Source organism: Chiloscyllium plagiosum, unplaced genomic scaffold, assembly GCF_037043375.1.
Source record: "Chiloscyllium plagiosum isolate Xiang-an unplaced genomic scaffold, Cpla_swu_hap1 HiC_scaffold_47, whole genome shotgun sequence".
Taxonomy (NCBI): domain Eukaryota; kingdom Metazoa; phylum Chordata; class Chondrichthyes; order Orectolobiformes; family Hemiscylliidae; genus Chiloscyllium; species Chiloscyllium plagiosum.
The window spans coordinates 22,877,489-22,897,343 of record NW_028270185.1 but is presented as its reverse complement, the minus strand read 5'-3'; the positions used below and the strand labels follow the sequence as shown (position 1 = coordinate 22,897,343).

The 19,855-nt window shown below is 37.3% G+C and overlaps 1 gene segment (V, D, J or C); it reads left to right on the top strand.

Moving 5' to 3' along the window:
• Nucleotides 1–6,060: 6,060 nt before the first annotated feature.
• Nucleotides 6,061–18,376, top strand: LOC122542911 (M1-specific T cell receptor beta chain-like). The segment is given in 5 exon segments: nucleotides 6,061–6,160; nucleotides 12,650–12,994; nucleotides 13,609–13,629; nucleotides 16,936–17,042; nucleotides 17,587–18,376. Coding segments are annotated over 5 exon segments (585 nt in total).
• Nucleotides 18,377–19,855: the final 1,479 nt, after the last annotated feature.

Genomic DNA, 19,855 nt, shown 5'->3' with positions numbered 1-19,855 from the left:
AATTAACTTTTTGTTCCGTTTGTGAAGACAGAGTAATCACTATGGAAAAGAAGTCTGAGAGGGAAGATAGGAGAGGATCTTCCAAATAAACAAAACAATTAACAGTGTCCATGCAAACCTAATGTCGGAAAAACCCAGCTGATTCACTAATGTCCTTTAGGGAAAGAAATCTGCCACCCTTACCTGGTCTGGCCTAAATGTGATTCCAGACCCAGGGCAAAGTGGTTGACTCTTAAATGCCATCTGGGAAACTGACAATAAATGTTCTCGTCCCATGATTAATAAAAAAAAAAGACATTCTATTTGGCCGATGAAAATTAAACAAGAGGACGCATTCACAGACGAAAAATATGTTAAATTGAAATCTATTAATGCAGTTTCAACCTATATATTGTGAAAAATTATTGTGCGTTTTACAAAGATAGATAGTTTTTTTTTAGAAAAAGGACGCCATCAGAATTGAAAGGCTGTAATTATCAGGAGAATTGAAACTCTCTGGCTTTTTGTTTCTGTTATAGTAACGATAAGGTTGAAGAGTGACCTGATAAATGTTCAGATCTTCGAAAGGAGTTGTAATAGCCCAGAAGTTTTCATTAAGTGGTGTGTGGTGATGTGGAGGGGGAGGGGTGGGTGTGTGGTGTTGTCCAGAAGAGAAGTTAGAGTTGTGGGAAAAGAGGGGCAGGATGGCCATTAAAATTCCAACCTAAAATTCCAGTGGAAATTCCTTCCCAGAGCGTGCTGATAACTTGTTACCTTGCGGAACGAATTGGCGTGAATAGCTTAGATTAAGTCAAAGAAATAAAAACATATGAAGGAACGAGGAAATGTTAATAAACAGTGATCAAGGATTATTACCATCTATAGACGACCTATTTTAAAGTTGCCAATTGAATTCCATATTGTTGTTAAGTTGCTGTATTTGTATACCTTGAAGCGACCATTGTCTAACTGAACTTTTCTACTGTGACATAAAACTACCGGAGCTAAAAGAATTACATTCTGCCGAAAGATTCAGAAACTTGGTTTGCAGCATATTAACTAGCGGACTCAAGGGATGATCCAACTAATGTTTTTAAATTCTTGCAAGATTCGCTTACATAGATAACCGTAAACTATTTACTTTATTATAACGAATAATGAACATGTGCTAAACCTTAGAATTGGCATGGGATTCTTTAAGAATGATGTGGTTTTTTTCATTAACACAGAGTGTCCTTGAAATTCCAAATGCGCAACCCCGAGAAAATTGTTAAAATAGGAGGGATTTGGGAATGAGTGTGAAATATTCAAATCTGTAACCGATTGAATATGTCGGCTTTAAGGTTAGACAGGGACAAAATAGAGATAAGCCTAATTACTTATTGGAGCAAACTCGATTGAGAGAATGTACCCGCTCTCTCTTCCTATAATGCCATTGTCCTCATGCATCCATTCTCGTTTGGTCGTATGTTCTTCCCCTTATTGTTTCATGTGCAAGATCCTCAGGAAAACTAATAGTAGGCGCCTGAGATGTTTTAAAACAGGCATCAACCCCTGTGCTCTGCTGATATCTACTATTTCGGGGCTGGGACTAAAGTGACTGTTTTGGGTAAGTTCATGTTGACAGATGCATATCACTGAAAGAAGTAGGTTACATCAATATATCTATGAATTTACCTACGTGCGTATCTATCTGTCTGTTTTTCTGTAATTCAGATTGTCTGCTTGCCTGTCTGTGTATCTATCATTATCTGTCTTTGTACCTCTGTTAGACGCCACGGTATTTTTGTACTGTTGTTTAGCAAAGTGCGGGCGGTTATAGCGATCCTCTGCATTTTGGGGACGGGACGGTTTTAACGGTTTTGGGTGAGTTCAATTTGTCTTTTTTGCAACGAAGTTAGAATGGCATGTTTTAAACAGAGTTGAATGACCGCTTACGCGGAAGCCAGGGGAAATCTTTCAGTACTGTCAGGACTGTACTCTTAGACAAGGGACATGCAGGTTCACAAGTAAGGGGACAGGTCTATTGAGAAAGTAATTCACATCACTTGGAAACATCCTGGTGAATTGACGGGCTTACCCGTCTGCTGTTACCTTTTGTTATCCACAAACCACGTCAAAGATTGGGGATATGGTGGAATTTTGCCCGGAGACTGTTATGCAGTGTTTTTGTGATATGATACATTGGCGTGTACAAGTGGAAATCAACCCTTGCATTTTGGAGATGGCACGAAGTTGACTGTTCTCGGTAAGTCAGTTATTGTTCAAAGTCATCCCTCATCAATCGGTTAGCTCAGTTGGCTAGAAGAATGGTTACATTCCCGCATTGGTTGAGAAAGAACTTTGCTTTTAATAAACCCGTTCAAAGATGTTATTACACACCTGTGGAGCCGATGGGATTTGAACCTAGGTCACCTAGCACAGGGATAGGGACACTATCATTGTGCCACAAGACCCCTTCCCGGACCGCTCCTTCTCAACCTAACTCCTGGCCTGAGTCGTGCTGGCTCCTGTTTTAAAAAAAGCGCCTGCCGTTCTCGGAGAGCTGATTTTCCCGGGTCAATCTTTAAGTATTGAAACTCTCAACCTATTCATTGTAATAAATTCAAAGGAAGGGCAGAAACAATGGAATTTAGAAGGGCATACATTTTCTTGAAATTAAAAAAAAAATCGCTAACTAATTTAACATTAGAGGAAATGTGCGTGGGCGTGAATGAGACATGAATTGACAACAAGGTATTTTGAAATAAGGTATATGACCGGATTAAGAACTCGGTTCCTCCAGTTTGTTCCACAGCTCATCAAGATTAAATTAACTTGCCACTGATTGAAATCGATTCTAATCCATATTCAAAACTCCGCCTGGTAAATATTGAATATAATGATTCAGCCTCCCGAGCTCTCCAGGAAGAGAACTCCAAAGATATGCCGACCTATGAGAGAAGAAATTAATCTTCATCTCAATTTCAAATGGGCAGCCACTAACTCAGAATTGTGCCTCAAGAGTTCGAGATTACCCATATGAAGAAACATTACCTCAGCATCGTCCTGTCAAGTCCCAAATAAAACATCCTAAGCTTTAATAAAATCCGTTCCCATATCCTCAACTTCCAGTTGCAGTACGATTTATTTTAATTGGACCTCTATGCCACTGCCTGGACCTCAATTTATTGACCATCCCTAAATGGTTTTGAACTGAAAGGCAGAGTCTGGCCATTTCAGAGGAAGGTTATTGTCCAGTAAATTTCTCTCGGTCTGTAAGTACATCTAGGCCAAACCAGGTAAGGATGGAAGATTTTCTTAGCTGAAAGATACCAGTGAGTCAGATGGCTACTGACTGTAATAGACAATGGTTACATAGTTGCCATTAAATTAGTTTATAATTTCAAATTTTATGTAATCAAAACTGCATGGGGATGGGAAATTAAAGACATAAATCAGTAGAAAAGATTCCAAGACCAGATTAAAAGTACAGCAGAGAAAGATAAAGAGTTTTAGGTTGGAATAACACAGTAAATAACTTAATGGACTGACCTGTAAAGACTACAGAGCCAGGAGTTTTCAAACAAGCGTGTCATGCCATGTCAGGAATTTATGACTGTACATTTGCTGCTGGTTCTAAACTCTTGTGTTGGTTAAGTGATATAGAGTCAAGTTGGCTCTGCAGAGCAAAGCAATATGAGAGAATATTGTCCTATTAAAATCAAAAACAGTTTTAAAGCTAACTGCACAGCCGAGTGCATAATATGTGAACACAATCAAAACCATATCCTTGCGCAGATTCCAAAATTATATGCTTCCAAATGCCATATTCAAAATTTGCTGAACCAAATTCAATTTTCAGTATTTTAACTGATATAAACTAACTATCCTGAATATCACAGACTGATTGTGACACCCTTGTTTCAAATGCTCCTACATTACTTTAATGTATTGATAGTTGTGAGACAGAAGGATAAATAAATCACAAAAAAGTCAAGAGGTTTGGAATGAAACATTGTTGCAAGTGAAAAGCACATTAATTAGTAAAGGGTTTACAAAAGTTAAGAAATGAAGTTGTACCTAACTTTCATAAATCATGAAATAGGTTCCAACCGAAATAACGTATCTGCTTGCAGATATGGCTCAGAAGAATGTCAAGAGGTTGCACAAAGGATTCATTTAAATGGTTCCAAGGATGAGAAAGTATATTTGAGTGTTCATACCAGAGAAATTGGTATTATGCTCCTTAGAATTTAGATGAAGTTTCGACTAAAGTCTCAAAAATAGTGTAGACTCTGGATGCATAAAATAACCAGGAACAGTTTTGTCAGCAGAGGTATATGTAACCTAAAGTAATTTAGTAAAATTGTGAAGCATATTTGTTCAGGCAGCATGTTGTTGTGATCTGGAAACTATTGCATAACAGGGACATGGAAGAAATATTCAAAAGGAAAATTGGTCTAACATTGAATGAACAAGATTGGCTCCAGCAAGAAAACCAGTCATAAATGGTTATATATTTAGAAATATTGGAGAAATGTCTACAGTAGAGTTTAGGAGCTTAATTACAAACTGAAAGTATAAATTTGTGAACTATGAATGAAAGATTTGTGAAAATTCACTGAATAGACTTGAATGGAATTTGTCCGAAATAGAATCATAGATACATATGATCTTCAATAGGCCATTTACTCCATTTAGTCTGTTCCAGCATTCAATATGATCATAGCTAATTTGTGACTTAAGTCCAAATATCCTTGCCCAAAACCTGAATATGTGTTGACAAAAACAATTAGCCTCAGAATTAAAGCTTCCAAAAGATATTTCAACAACTGTAACTTGCAATTGAATTTTATTCCTGCACCATCGTTTGCCTATGGAAATGTTTCCCAAATGCACTCCTGAGGGTTCTGACCCCAAAGATTCGATTATGCCCTTTGAGTACTAACGAGCCCAACCTGCAGAACTATTTCATCTCTATCCAATATATCAGTACACTTCGTTATCAGCTTCCTACTAATTGTGTAAAATCTAGTTATCAAGATCCTACTTAGCGTCATGTAACATTTGAAATACACATATAATTTAAGGAAGGTAAGCAAGGTAAGTATTTTACACAGGGAGGTAGGTGCCTGGGAAATACAGCAAGAGGAAGTGGCAGAAGCAGATGCGAGCAAAATTTAAGAGACATTTAGACAGACATATGAACAGGCAGAGAATAGAAGGATGCAAACCACTTGGAGGTAGATGGAATTAGTTTAGAATGGTATCATGGTCAGCACAGATATGGTGGGCTGAAGGGCCCGTACTTTTGTTGTACTGTTCTATGCTCTATAATTCTAATCAATCAACTGCTTTCCCTTGAGTGCCAATAAGCATTGTGATGACTGAGTAGCAGGGCAAATTATTAAATTAGCTACATAAGGGAGCACAACAAAAGGTTAAGAAAACATGAACTGAATGGAAAGAGACATGAAGTGAAAACATGATGGAAAACGTAATCAGTTTAAAAAATCGTTTTATTGATATTTCCCGTAACAATTTACCGTCATGAGTAATTAAATACAGCACGAGCAATGGTTACATTTTTGGCCCAGAGACGTTGATTAAGATTCTCTTAAAAAATATCATTTTAAAAATACTGAGACCACTGCCAGTTTAAACAATTTGGTAGCGCATTGTAATGTTTTGTGATATTGTGAATTGAAATATTGTAGTGTTTATATTGCAGTAGCCAGTTACTCTTCAGCATTCAAATTAGAAAATATAAAGCTCCGTGTACTTTAGAAAATATGCATGTAAAGTATTATTCCAAATTAGGATTTTATAAAGGGAATGTTGACTATGCACGATTTACTCTTTAGTGGAGACATCTGCACTGAGAAGACAGTATTTTAAAATTGGAATTATAGCATTTAGAAGTGAAATCCAGAAGCATTATTTCACAGTAATCAAAATAGAATTCGGGATCCTTTCCCCTACAAAAAGAACATTGAACCTTCATGACTAAAACTAATAGATTTCTAAAGCACGAGGGTATCAAGGGATGTTGCAAATGGTGGTTCTGCTTCAGGAACTGAAACACATCCCAGCCGAATTGCCTGTTTGGATTAGATGTTTTTAAATGGGTGTTTAACATTGTGCTACAACAACAACAATCCATTATATTTTGGTGAAGGCACTAAACTGACAATTGCAGGTAGGTAAACGTAAAATACATCAGTGGTTTAAAATATTTGCTACTATATTGTAACATTTTTCAATCTCCAGTTACTTCCCTGTGACCTCATTTCAGTTAGAATATTGCAAACCCCAACTGACATTGTAAGATGCATTGCATATTCATAAGGATGTTTAATTTATAAATATACTTTATTCATAAAAACTCTCTCTCGCTGTCTCTCTCTGTCTAAAATACATAGTCACAAATGCAGTTCAGTTCTGCATAGTAGCATATCAAAGAAATAAACAAACATCGGCGTTTCAATCTATCCAAATAAACGAAAGTCATCTCTTGCTCGAACCAGATTATTTTTTACATGCATTTGAGGCACAGGGAAGTTTGAGGCTCAGGGAACTGAATGGTGGAAATTGCTTCTGCCAATCTATTCCAATGAAACCCATCGTGACTGTGAATGTACCAGCTAACTGTTGGTAACATACATTGGGAGAACAAACTTAGCTTCTCCAGTCTCTCCACATAATTGAAACCAAATCACAATTTTAGCAAAATCTCATCTTCTTCTTCCAATTTTTTGACATATGTTCTATATGTGATGCCGAGAATTGGACATATTACTTCTGTTGATTCCTTATAATTAGCAAAAGATTGAAAGGGTTATGAAGAACAGGTGGAAGAGTAGAGTTTAGGATGAGATCACTCATTATTGCATCAAATGACAGAGAAGGCTTCAGGGGCTGAATTGACCACTCTGCTACCTAGTTCTTATGTTCTTATAACTGAGTGGCCAGTAGTTTTATTGCCAGGCTGCAGGTTTTCTCTCATCTGTGAGTTCAGTTTATTCATGTGGTGTCCCAGGACGAAGCTGTCATTTTTAGGTTGGTATGCAATCTCAGTGTTCAAAGTTTACATGACTCCAAGTATTCATTCCTCACTTTGTAATTATCCCCAGACCTCATAAACTGAAGCTAAAACTGGAAAAAATGAATTGCAAGATTTATATTTCGTAAAGACACCATTACTAAGCAAGCAGATTATAAGATTTCACCCATCTGAATCTATCTTGCCTCTTTAGAAAATTGTTAAGAGTCACCAGTATTGGCTTGGATTCACATTAAGGTGAGACCTGAGCAATAATGCCACATTTCCACTCCTAAAGCAAATTAGTGAATGTATTAAGTTTGCTATGGCATCCTGAAAACTTCTCATTCTCACTTAATATTTAGCGCAGAAGGAACTCATTTGATCCATCTTACCTTATCAGTTAACTGCAAGAGTTACCCAGTTACTATCACTTATGATTTCTCATTATAATCAGCAGTGTTTTCCTTTATCCATGATTCCAACTGAAAGTTATTGTCAAACTTGCTACTATAGATGATACATTTCCAGTCATAACGAACCCAGTAGTTTTTAGAAAAACATATAGTATGGCCTGTAATTACTTACTCACCCACAAATGGAAACAATTTTTCAACTTTTATTCCATGTAAATCCTTCATAATTTTGAAGATCTCAATTAAAAATGCTTTTAATGTTTTCTTCTCTGAGGAGAACATCTAGGCTCGCCATAATAACTGAAGCCCCCCATCCTTGGTACTAACTCTGGTCACCCTGTTCTCATGTACTCTCCATATACTTTAGCATATTTTATTGATAACAATATTTTTTCTAACTATTTCTAATATAAACACCAGAAATGCAATTCCAGTCGTGAAAGCCCCCAAAACTGTTTGAATGAAAAGGTCAAAGTAATGATTTCGTTTAAATCACTATTAAAGCAATTACAAATTCGCAATTTTTTGCAACAGATGTTAACTGCACTACAAAAATACAAATTGCTTCATTGGAAGTACAACTACATTTTCAGTGCCAGCGGAATTATTGTAAGTGTACCTCTGCTTACTTGCCAATTTCAAAACTTCAATTGCTGGTGCTTAACAATTAGTCAACTGTGTAGTTTCAGGAACACTTTAATATGTTTCTGGATAACGAGGAATATAAGTAAATTGATTTTGGAATTTGGGCTTCTAGATTATCAGGTCTGGATATTATGAATTTATAAGATTTCTGCACATCTCCAATTCAGGTCTCTTGTCCATTCCCCCGTCCTTAACCCTTCCAAAAAGCCCTTGCCATCAGCTGCCCTAAATGTTTAAACTCCACAATTATGTTCCTAATTATTTTTATCTCTCCCTTGCTCTTCCTTTAAAAATAATATTTTAAAACTTTTAACACCTGCCCTAGTGCCTTGGGAGGATATATTTTACTGCATCAATGGCACTATATGAATAGATATATATTTATTTCTATGCATTTTCTAAATTTGGGTGAGGCAGTTGTTTCATTTCCTTGATTGCCGCATATTCGGAATAGTGCCAAGATGTTAGAGAGAGGCAGGAAACATTTATGGAAATGCTGCCAGCACTAGGGGACTTTAGTTATGTGGATAGACTGGAAAGTTGCAATTTTTAAAATTCCAACTTATACACAGTAATATTTTTCTCAAGGCCTTCTGGTCTACTGTGGCTGGCTCACAGCTTGAGGTAAGGGTGAAATGTTGTGAATTCACATTGGTCAATTTCAGGTTAACTGGTTCAGAAAGAGATTGATTCTCAAAATTACCATCTTGTCAAATTCTATTAAGTTGCTCCATTGCAGTGTAGTTTCCTCCAAGGCAAAATGTTATAGTTTCAAAAGGTTTTAACCCATTAACTAGGCAGCTGGCTTAAATTTTCAGTAGTGATGGAATGCCTCACTATAGAAGATCGGTGTTAAGGAAGGATTAATGTAAGGCTGATACTAGAGAGTGATATATGTTGGAGAAGCTGTCCTTCAGCTGACACATTAACCTGAAACTCCATCAGTTATCTCTAGTAGGTGGAAAGGAGCAGAGGACCAAAGTGAAGATGAAGGAATTCTTTCCAATGTCCTGAACCAACGTTTACTGCTTGAGAAAAAAAAAAGATGTGGCTGTTTATTAAATTGTGAGGTCTCAGCTCTCGTTCAATGGTTGATGTGTGAACATAGTCAGCAGATTCCAATGTTTCTGTTCAATTGTGCACACTTGGCTTGAACACGTTATGGATTTATGGCATTGCTTTCTCCTTAAATATTGCATCATTTAACCGTAAATATAACTAGAAACAGTTGAGGTGTTCGAAATTTGCCTTTTAGCATGTGTAGTTCTCCAAAATCCAGTTTTGTATTCCAAATGCAGAGACTGAATTTTCTCAGCATAGACACTAACTGTCACAACCGCAGATGATATTTATTTTCGGGTTGCTGTCTTTCACTATAACTATGCTTCACTGACAGTCACTCAGTTTACTACTGTCTGAGCACGAAGATCTTAACAATCTAAGAGAAAAAAAATGCCTTTATGGTTGTAAAATGTTAATTACACTGATAGATTGCACCATCGAAAAGTATACCATTCAGCCCAACAGTTGAACTCTAGCATTTAAACTCCATGTGAGTCCAATCTTAGTTCTTCTACTGTAACCCAACCATATAACTTCATTATTTAAAAATTCATTCATGGGATAAGGACATCACTGATAAGGCAGCATTTATTGCCCAAATTACAGTTAAGAATCAACCATGTTGCTGTGGATTTGGAGTCACATATCGATCAGACCGGGTAAGGATAGCAGCTTGTTTTCCATAAAGAACATTAGTGAATCAGACGGGGATTTCAAACAATGCCAATGGATTCCTGGTCATCGTTAGACTTGTATTTTCAGATTTGTTATTAATTGAATTCAATTTCCACTGTCTGCTGTGACAGGGTTCAAACCCAGGTCCCAAAAATATTGTTTGGGTCTCAGGATTAACAGCCCATCGATAACACCACCAGGTCAGTGGCTTCCCGCACTTTTAAAATTAATCTCTTTAAATAGCTTCTACTGACTCCATCTATACTCATTTTCTCAGAAATTCACACAAGTAAGAGTCGTGAATTTCACATTCTCACCACCCCATGAGTAAATAGGTTTCTCTTGAAATCTCCACAGGATTTATTGCTGACTGTCTTACATTTAGGATCCACTCACTTTAGACTCCATTTTTCCTCCTTCAGAATTTTAAACCAACTATTCACTCAGCTCTCTGTGGACCGTATTCATTTCTTTTATATCGAGAACTGCTGTTATGAAAGCACATTATGCCATTTCTAAAGAGCTCAGCTTGTTCAGTCCAAGTGCTTCCAACACTGGTTTGGAAGAATCATTGGTTCAATTATTTTCTAAGACAGAAATGGGTAATATTCTAGATTTTAGATGTCTGAGTGTAAATCAAGACCTATTAATATTTCAACATAAACTATTTTTCATGGAGATGGAGCTGACTTTTGGTTGTGACTTTGAGCGACTTTCCCACCTGATATATACTATAGAATTACATTCAAATAAATATAAAGTCAAATTGCATCAAACTTGAGACCATTCGACCCATCAAGTCTGTACTGACCCTCCAAAGAGTGTCTATCCTGTAACCACATGTGCCATGGCTAATCCACCTAACATGCACCTAGCATGGTCAATCTATCAACTATCTTTTGGACTACTGGAGCAAAACAGAGCAACTGGTGGAAATCCATGTGTACACTGGGACAATGTGCAAATTCTATATATGCAGTTGCCCCAGCCTGGCATCGAACCAGGGTCCCTGGTAATTACGTCGAACTCCAAGAGCATTTGCAAGACTGTTATGCAGTACTACATCAAAGGCTGTCTAGAAGTCGATGCATTGCCCTCATCAGCCCTATTTGTTACCTCTTCAAAAAGCTCCAAAATATCAATTAAATGTAATTTTCCGTTAAGAAATTCATCTTAGCTTTCTCTAAATAATCACATTTTATGAGTGCAACTAGTAATTTGCTACAATTTATTGTTTCTACATATTGCCCTAACACAGATGTTAAGCTGGCCAGCTTGTAGTTGTTTGCCTTTTCCTAATACATTTTTCATGAAAAGTAATTTGCCTTTTTAACATATGCTATTAGATTTATATCCACCACAAAGTCATGGAGAACTTTCCAGTATTTTTTGTTGAATTCTCCAATCTCCAGGCACCACCCTAAGACTAAGAACAACAGAAAGGAGATCAAAGGCCCTTTACTTTTCTCTTCACTTAACATGTTTCAATGTACCTCATCTGCTCTTGGTGCCTGGTAAACTTTGAAGACATATAACATAATTCTCAATTGAATATTCTGTTTGATATCTGTTAAGAGCACATCATTAATTCTTCGTAATAATTTGTATAACCTTTTATAACCTAGAGAAGTCCTTTTATTTTGCTGTACCTATCACTTTCAAAAAGTTGCTGGTGCCTGTTCTAGCTTTCCTTTGAAAATACACCATTGTTTAGCTACCAGGCTTTCTGTCAATCTTTGGTTGCAATTTATGCCTTCCAGGTCTATTTGTTATCAAACATCATTAAAATTGGTTTTCACAAATTAATTATTATTACTCCAAATTGTTCCTTGTCATTTTCATTGTAACGCTAAACTTTATGATACAATGATCACACAACTCATTTTAATCTTTTCCCACTCACCCTTGAGTGAGGCCCACCTCTCTCCCAATAATCAAATATGACAGTTTTTTTGTTTGCTTCCTAGTTTCACTGAAAACATTCTGATGTAGAAAATTCTGACACACCATTGGAACTCGTAACCTTCTCTGCCCTTTACACTATATTCAGACAATTAAGGCTCCTATTGATACAATTCTATGTTTTGCTCGTCCATGTAATTTCCTTGAAAATCTTTATTTTCCAAAAATCAGTGGGTTACAGACCATAACATCTTCCTAAAAACTATATTTGTTTTGACATGTACAGCCTGAGTTGGTGACGGAAACAAATCCAGTATATTAATATTAATATATGTGTATCTACATTTGTGTGTTTGTGTGTGTCTGTGTGTGTTAGATATATTCTATAAAGTCTAATTACTTGATTTTGGGGAATTTTGTTATTTTGTGAGACAAGGGGTTGAGTTGGCAGGGTTAACTTGGTATCTCTACCTACTATCATGTAAGAGACTGAAAAACATCCTCATTTATTGGAACAGTTTATGGTTACATTGCTGGTCACAAGATGTAGAAAACAGCTATGAGCAGAATTAGAAATGTTATCTATAGAGTAAATGATGGTTCAGTAAAGTAATAATAGCTTTGACCAAAATTCAAAAACACTTTCAAATTGATAGGAAGACATTTTGAGTTTAGGACAGAATTACACTACAGTTAGTTACCAAGAAAAAGATCAGATTTGAATTCTCACTGTTTTGGTTAAAAGGTACAAAGAATACACAACATGCAAAGAGATTCAATTGTTTATTATTAATATGTAGCCTGATGTCAAGAAAACAGACAGCATTATTTTGTATTTTATATTAAGCTAATTGTTCTATGTAAAAATAATGTACTGTTTTAAAATTGCAGATGATTTTCAATCTCACACGTGTTCTTTTACTTTATCGTTGTTTAATTCACACAGAACATGATCCTAAGAATGCTAGCATCACTATCTTTGAACCCTCACCAGATGAGATTAAACAGAAAGAGAAGGCAACTGTGATTTGCCTAGTAACTGACTTCTATCCTGACAATATCAAAATCCACTGGTTTCTGGATGGCACTGCGATATCAGCAACTGATGAGAAAATTCAGACTGACGTCAATTCTATGTTCAAAACTGAGACAAAGACCTACAGCATCAGCAGTCGGTTCAGATTAAACGCTCAAACCTGGGCCAAGTCTAAAAATATTGAATGCAAAGTGGAACATTATTACCAAGGATCACAACCAACAAACCATTCAGAAGTTTTACCCATTAATGCTGGTATGTGCTTGTGTTAACTCCAAATGATTTTAATTTTAGCTTCAAAGAATACAGGAATGTTGATTTAAACAGTGTCTGTGTTCTTATGAATAAGAGAGTGAGTAGATACATTTGTAGATAAATAAATAACCAGCTAAATAATTCAAAAAATAGATAAATAATATAAAGTTAATGGGAAATAATGTTCTAAAATCTTGCAAAAACAGCATCAGACTGTATGCAGACTGACATACAACTTATAGAATCCCAACAGAGTGGAAAGAGGCCATTTCACCCAATGAGTCTGCATCAACTGTCTGAAGAACATCTTACTCAGATCTAGCAACCCCATCTCCCTGATGTACCATGGCTAATCCAACTAGCCTACAAACCACAGGAAAATTTAGAATGGCAAATATATTTAACTTGCACACCTCTGGACAGTGAGGGAACCTTGTGCAAGCATAGGAAGAACATGTACACTCCATAAAGTCACCCAGGGTTAGAATTGAACCCATGTCCGTGGTGCTGTAACGCAGCAGTGCTAACCCCTGGGCCACCGTGTGATGATCTACATCTGAACAATCACTCCAACAAGTACTCTGATGCTAATTTTTCTATTAAATCTCTTTCAGAAATCTGCGGCATAAGTAAAGGTAAGTTACTACATCCTTCTACCTGCCTCCGAATATCATGTTTTAAGAATAATATGAACAATCTTTGAGGGGGTGTAAGGGGATTATCTACATTGGATCTAGAAATGGGATTGTTACCTACAAGGTTAGGCTGGCGAAGCTAGAATAGTTCTCCTTTGTAATAAAGGAGATTGGGGGGATATTAAATGAAGGTGTATGAAATGCTATAAAGATTTTGATAGCATGGACAAAGAAAATCTGTTCTTTTAACTGATGAATATACGGTTTAGGGCAGACGACTTCAGGATTTGCGTGAGAAATGGAGGAAAACTGTGAGAAAATATTTTCTTTTGTGAGAATGCTAATCAACTTGCCGATGTGGGTGGTGAAACAGAAACAAACAATTATTTCCAAAGGATGACCACTTGGAGCAATAAAATTCCAGGTCTATGAAGATAGAGTGAAGAAATCAGGAAGATTGGTTTCTTTTACAATTTAATGAGTCAAATGGCATTCTTTTGTCCATGACATCTATGACTTTAAATAGCCGCAGTGCATAAATGGTAATTGTAAATGTGTTATTGTAACAGATATTTCATGCAAATAGTTACATCCCAATAAACTTCTTTTTTCAAATGATGTAAGTTTGAACTGCAGTCACTGCAGCAATATGAGAATTATAATAAGCAATTTTCACATCACAAACTCCCACAAAGTGTAATGGCCTGCTAATTTGTTTTGGTAATTTTGGTTGAGAGGAGTATGTTATTCCAGGGCCCTTGCAGAATGTCATAATGTTACTGGATGCTTTACATCTGCCTCAGAGGAAAATAGATCACTGAGTCAATGCTTCTGCGCAATAGTGTAGTTTTCCCCCTCTACTGACACTGGAAGTAGGGCTTAAGTGACCACAAGAGAAAAATGCTCTATATTGATACAAATTCTCATGCCTGATATGAGCTCTCAACACATGCATTTATGAGTTCCAGGTTTAAATATTTCCTCACATTTAGAAGTAAATATTCATGACCGTGGAGGAACAATGGCAGATATTTCTGTGCATAATGCATAAGTTGCAGGATCAGATCATTCCTAAAAGGAAGAAAGATCCCAGGAGGAGGCATGGGTGGCCGTGGCTGACGAGGGAAGTTAAGAAACATATAAAGTTAAAAGAGAAAAAGTATAACATAGCAAAGATAAGTGGGAAAACTGAGGACTGGGAAGCTTTTAAAGAGGAACAGAGGATTACTAAGAAGGAAATACGCAAAGGAAAAATGAGGTACGAAGGTAAATTGGCCAATAATATAAAGGAGGATAGTAAAAGCGTTTTTAGGTATGTGCAAGGCAAAAAAATGGTTAGGACTAAAATTGGGCCCTTGAAGACAGAAACAGGGGATTATATTACGGGGAACAAAGAAATGGCAGAGGAATTAAATGGGTACTTCGGATCTGTGTTCACTGGGGAAGACACAAGCAATCTCCCTGAGGTAACAGTGGCTGAAGGACCTGAACTTAAGGGAATTTATATTTGCCAGGATTTGGTGTTGGAGAGACTGTTAGGTCTGAAGGTTGATAAGTCTCCTGCATCCCAGGGTACTGAAGGAGGTGGCTCGGGAAATCGTGGATGCGTTGGTGATTATTTTCCAGAGTTCGATAGATTTGGGGTCGGTTCCTGAGGATTGGAGGGTGGCTAATGTTATCACACTTTTTAAGAAAGGTGGGAGAGAGAAAGCAGGAAATTATAGACCAGTTAGTCTGACCTCAGTGGTGGGAAAGATGCTGGAGTCTATTATAAAGGATGAAATTACGGCACATCTGGATAATAATAACAGGATAGGACAGAGTCAGCATGGATTTATGAAGGGGAAATCATGCTTGACTAATCTTCTTGAATTTTTTGTGGATGTAACTCTGAAGATGGACGAGGGAGATCCAGTAGATGTAGTGTACCTGGACTTTCAGAAAGCTTTTGATAAAGTCCCACACAGGAGGTTAGTGAGTAAAATTAGGGCGCATGGTATTGGGGGCAAAGTACTAGATTGGATTGAAAATTGGTTGGCTAATAGGAAACAAAGGGTAGTGATAAACGGCTCCATTTCGGAATGGCAGGGATCCGTGCTGGGACCACAGCTTTTTACAATATATGTTAATGATATAGAAGATGGTATCAGCAATAACATTAGCAAATTTGTTGATGATACAAAGCTGGGTGGCAGGGTGAAATGTGATGAGGATGTTAGGAGATTACAGGGTGTCCTGGACAAGTTAGGAGAGTGGGCAGATGCATGGCAGATGCAGTTTAATGTGGATAAATGTATGGTTATCCACTTTGGTGGCAAGTACAGGAAGGCAGATTACTACCTCAATGGAATCAATTTAGGTAAAGGGGCAGTACAGAGAGATCTGGGTGTTCTTGTACACTAGTCAATGAAGGCAAGCATGCAGGTACAGCAGGTAGTGAAGAAGGCTAATAGCATGCTGGCCTTCATAACAATAGGAATTGAGTATAGAAGCAAAGAGGTGCTTCTGCAGCTGTACAGGGCCCTGGTGAGACCACACCTGGAGTACTGTGTGCAGTTCTGGTCTCCAAATTTGAGGAAAGACATTCTGGCTATTGAGAGAGTGCAGCGTAGGTTCACGAGGTCAATTCCTGGAATGGCAGGATTACCTTACACTGAAAGACTGAAGCGACTGGGCTTGTATACCCTTGAATTTAGAAGACTGAGAGGGGATCTGATTGAGACGTATAAGATTATGAAAGGATTGGACACTCTGGCAGCAGGAAACATGCTTCCATTGCTTAAAAATACGGGGTAGGCCATTTAGGACAGAGATGAGGAGAAACTTCTTCACCCAGAGAGTGGTGGCTGTGTGGAATGCTCTGCCCCAGAGGGCAGTGGAGGCCCAGTCTCTGGATTCATTTAAGAAAGAATTGGATAGAGCTCTCAAAGATAGTGAAATCAAGGGTTATGGAGATAAAGCAGGAACAGGATACTGATTAGGAATGATCAGCCATGATCATATTGAATGGCGGTGCAGGCTCGAAGGGCTGAATGGCCTACTCCTGCACCTATTGTCTATTGTCATGCGATTCCTACAGTGAATAAAGGTATTCAAAATGTAACATGGTACATTTTTGAATAATAATTGACATGGAGAGATAGGATAGAGGGCAACTTCTTGCATCAAAGGTGGACGTATTCTATTTTACAGCTTAACTTTACATTGAGACCCTAAAATAAAGATATGTTTCTTTTGTTAACAAAAACAATTCTTTCTTCAAGAAAACAGGCATTTTAACAATGTTCATTACAAATTTCTTTGTAGAAGTGAAAATGCACAGCATGGCAACAGGAAAATTGACATATCTGATCTTGATTTGCAAAAGTGTCTTTTATGGAATATTCATCTCAATACTTGCTTGGAAAACTAAGGTAAAGTTAAACTCAGTAGACTTATTAAAGAATGCATTCTAAGACTTGGTTATTGATATTCGTTCATAGAATTATTAAAAAGTTTTAGTATATAACAGCCCATTCTGCCCAAATGGTGTCTTCCACTGTTTTTGTGAGTTTTGTCCATTTCATTCACCCCTGGCAACATGTCCCATTCGTTACTTTGCACATAATTTTGCTTAATTAACCTGCACCATTAGAGCATCCACACGATTTATGGTAGGGAGTGAGACAAAAACTCTCGGGCAACTGCAGGAAATTGCGCTTTTGTTATTGTTTTTGTCCATTGAAGGTTGCCCTTCAACTGAATGGCTTGCTAGGCCGTTTCAGAGGGTAATTAAGAGTCAACAGCTTTGCCATGGATCCACAGTCCCATGTACGTAAAGATGACAGATTTCCTTCCCTGAATTATATTAGCTAACTGAATGCAGCATTAAAGATAGTTTATCAGAGTTGCCTGATTCAGGGCTGCATATTTATGATTTTATTACAATCACATCATCAACTTTGTTTTTGTCATTAGACATCTTCCAGCAAAAGATTTGACTGATTAAAACAAAGCAATGAAGACAATGAACAGATGAATTGCAGAACGTATGGGAGAGAGGAAGAAGCAAGAAAAATAAATATTGTGTTCATCGATGGGATAAACTTAATCTAATTAACTCCTACCATGCCAGTGTAAATATCTCCACAAGGTCACCATGGGAGATGAGTGGAGAACATTTATGCCTTGCCTCACCTTTTCCTGCTGAAATAAATCCTTTCAGAGTCTTGACGTTTCCTTGTTTTCCTAGTGTCTAAATAGGTTAAGATTTGAAGTTTTCATTATATTTTCCCTTTTTTAGATTACTTAATAATCCATAATCCTTAAAACTTTATACAGAACCACAGAACTCTTAAAGCAAAACAGAAGGCTGTTTAGCCAAACGTGAAAATACAGATCTCCTTGAAAATATTAAAACCAAAACCATTTATTACAATTAATTCCAAGATAAATGATTTTACCTTTTCCACTTCCTGTGTGAAACATATCCTCCGTGCTGGTCTAATAAAGCTATGTATATTGTTAAGCAAAAACAAAAGATTGTAACTCAAATTTTGTTTAAAACAAGTCTTGTCTGTTAACCATCAAACTTTTATTGCTAGCATTAGAATTCATCTAATAGATTGCTGATGGAAACTGTGATCCTCATTATTTTTCATAGGGTTCTCAATGAATCAGGTATTGACAGTTTTCTCATGATTTCGCCCTTTACACTTTTCCTTTCGTTAAATGTTTAAGAAATAAATAGAAAGTTTATACAATGAAAGCTATTGTTTGTCATTATTATTTCAGTTCTTCCCTCTTCACCATGCTTAGCGTTATAAACATGTTCAAAATGTGGACTCGAACTGTTGATAAATGTTTGTTAGCCCTAAGTCTATCTGAGCAATCCAAGATACTGAGTAATGATTGGAGCATGCAACTGAAGTACAGGACTGCCATGATCAAATTGAATATCACAAAAAGTGCCTGGCATTTAACTGTTGTGGAGTAATGTGTACCAGCGGGGTAAATCCTTTCCTCCTGTTGCAATGTAACAGGCTTAATGAGATTGAAAGATGTTTTTTTCCGTTTTAATATGACCAATCATGTCTTCGTGAAGGCCTCCAGGCAATTGCATTTTAAAAATTCATTTTGGGCATGGGACTCGCTGGCTGAGCCAGCATTTATTGCCCATTCCAATTTGTCTTTGAGAGGATGGGGTGAGGTTTTTTTTGGACAGCTGCAATCCTCATCCTCTGGTAGACACACAATGCTTGAGGGAAGGAATTTTAGGATTTTTACCCAGCGAAAGTGAAGGTATAGCAATATATTTCCAAGTAAGGATGGCGAATGGATTGCAGATGATGGTGTTACCATGTGTTTTCTCCTATCGTCCTTCTAGATGGAAGTGTTTGCCGGTTTTAAAGGTGCAATCTAAATGTCTTAGTGAATTTCTGTCATGTATTTTGCAGATAGTGCTCACTGCTGTTACTGAGCATTAATGGTGGTATAAATGGATGGAGTTCCAGTCAACCAGATTGCTTTATCCTGGATGTTGTAAAGCTTCATGAATATTGTTGGAGTTGCACGTATTCAGACAAATTCCTGACTTGTGCCTTGTAGCTGGTGGACAGGTTTTGGGGAGCGTAGCATGGTGGTTCAGTGATTTGCAGTGATACTGCTTCACAATGCCAGTGACCAAGTTCAATTCCAGCTTCAGGTGGCTGTCTGTGTACATTCTCCCTGTGTCTGTATGGGTTTTTCACCAGTGCTGCAGTTTCTTCTGACTGTCCAAAGATGTGCAGTTTAGATGGATTGGCCATGAGAAATGTAGGGTCACAGGGATAAGATAGAGGCACGGAACTGTGTAGGATGCTCTTTGGATGGTCACTGTGGACTCGATGAACTGGTGATTCTATCTGACTGCAAGTCAGGACAAGAGTTACTCACCACAGAATTCCTAGCACCTGACCTGCTCTTGTAGTTTCTATATTTATATAGCAAGTCCAACTGAGATTCTGGTCAATGGTAACCCCAGGATGTCAATAGCAGTGGATTCAGTGAAGGTAACACTATTGTGTGGCAAAAAGGTTGTGGTTAAATTGTCTATTAATCGAGATGGTACTTGCCAGGTGTTTATGTGGTCTGAATATTCATTGCCACTTGTCAGCCCAAGTTTGGATACTATCGAAACTTTGTCACATTTGAACATGGAACTGCATCAGTAGCTAATATCAGAAGCATAAGTGTACTGAATAGTTTT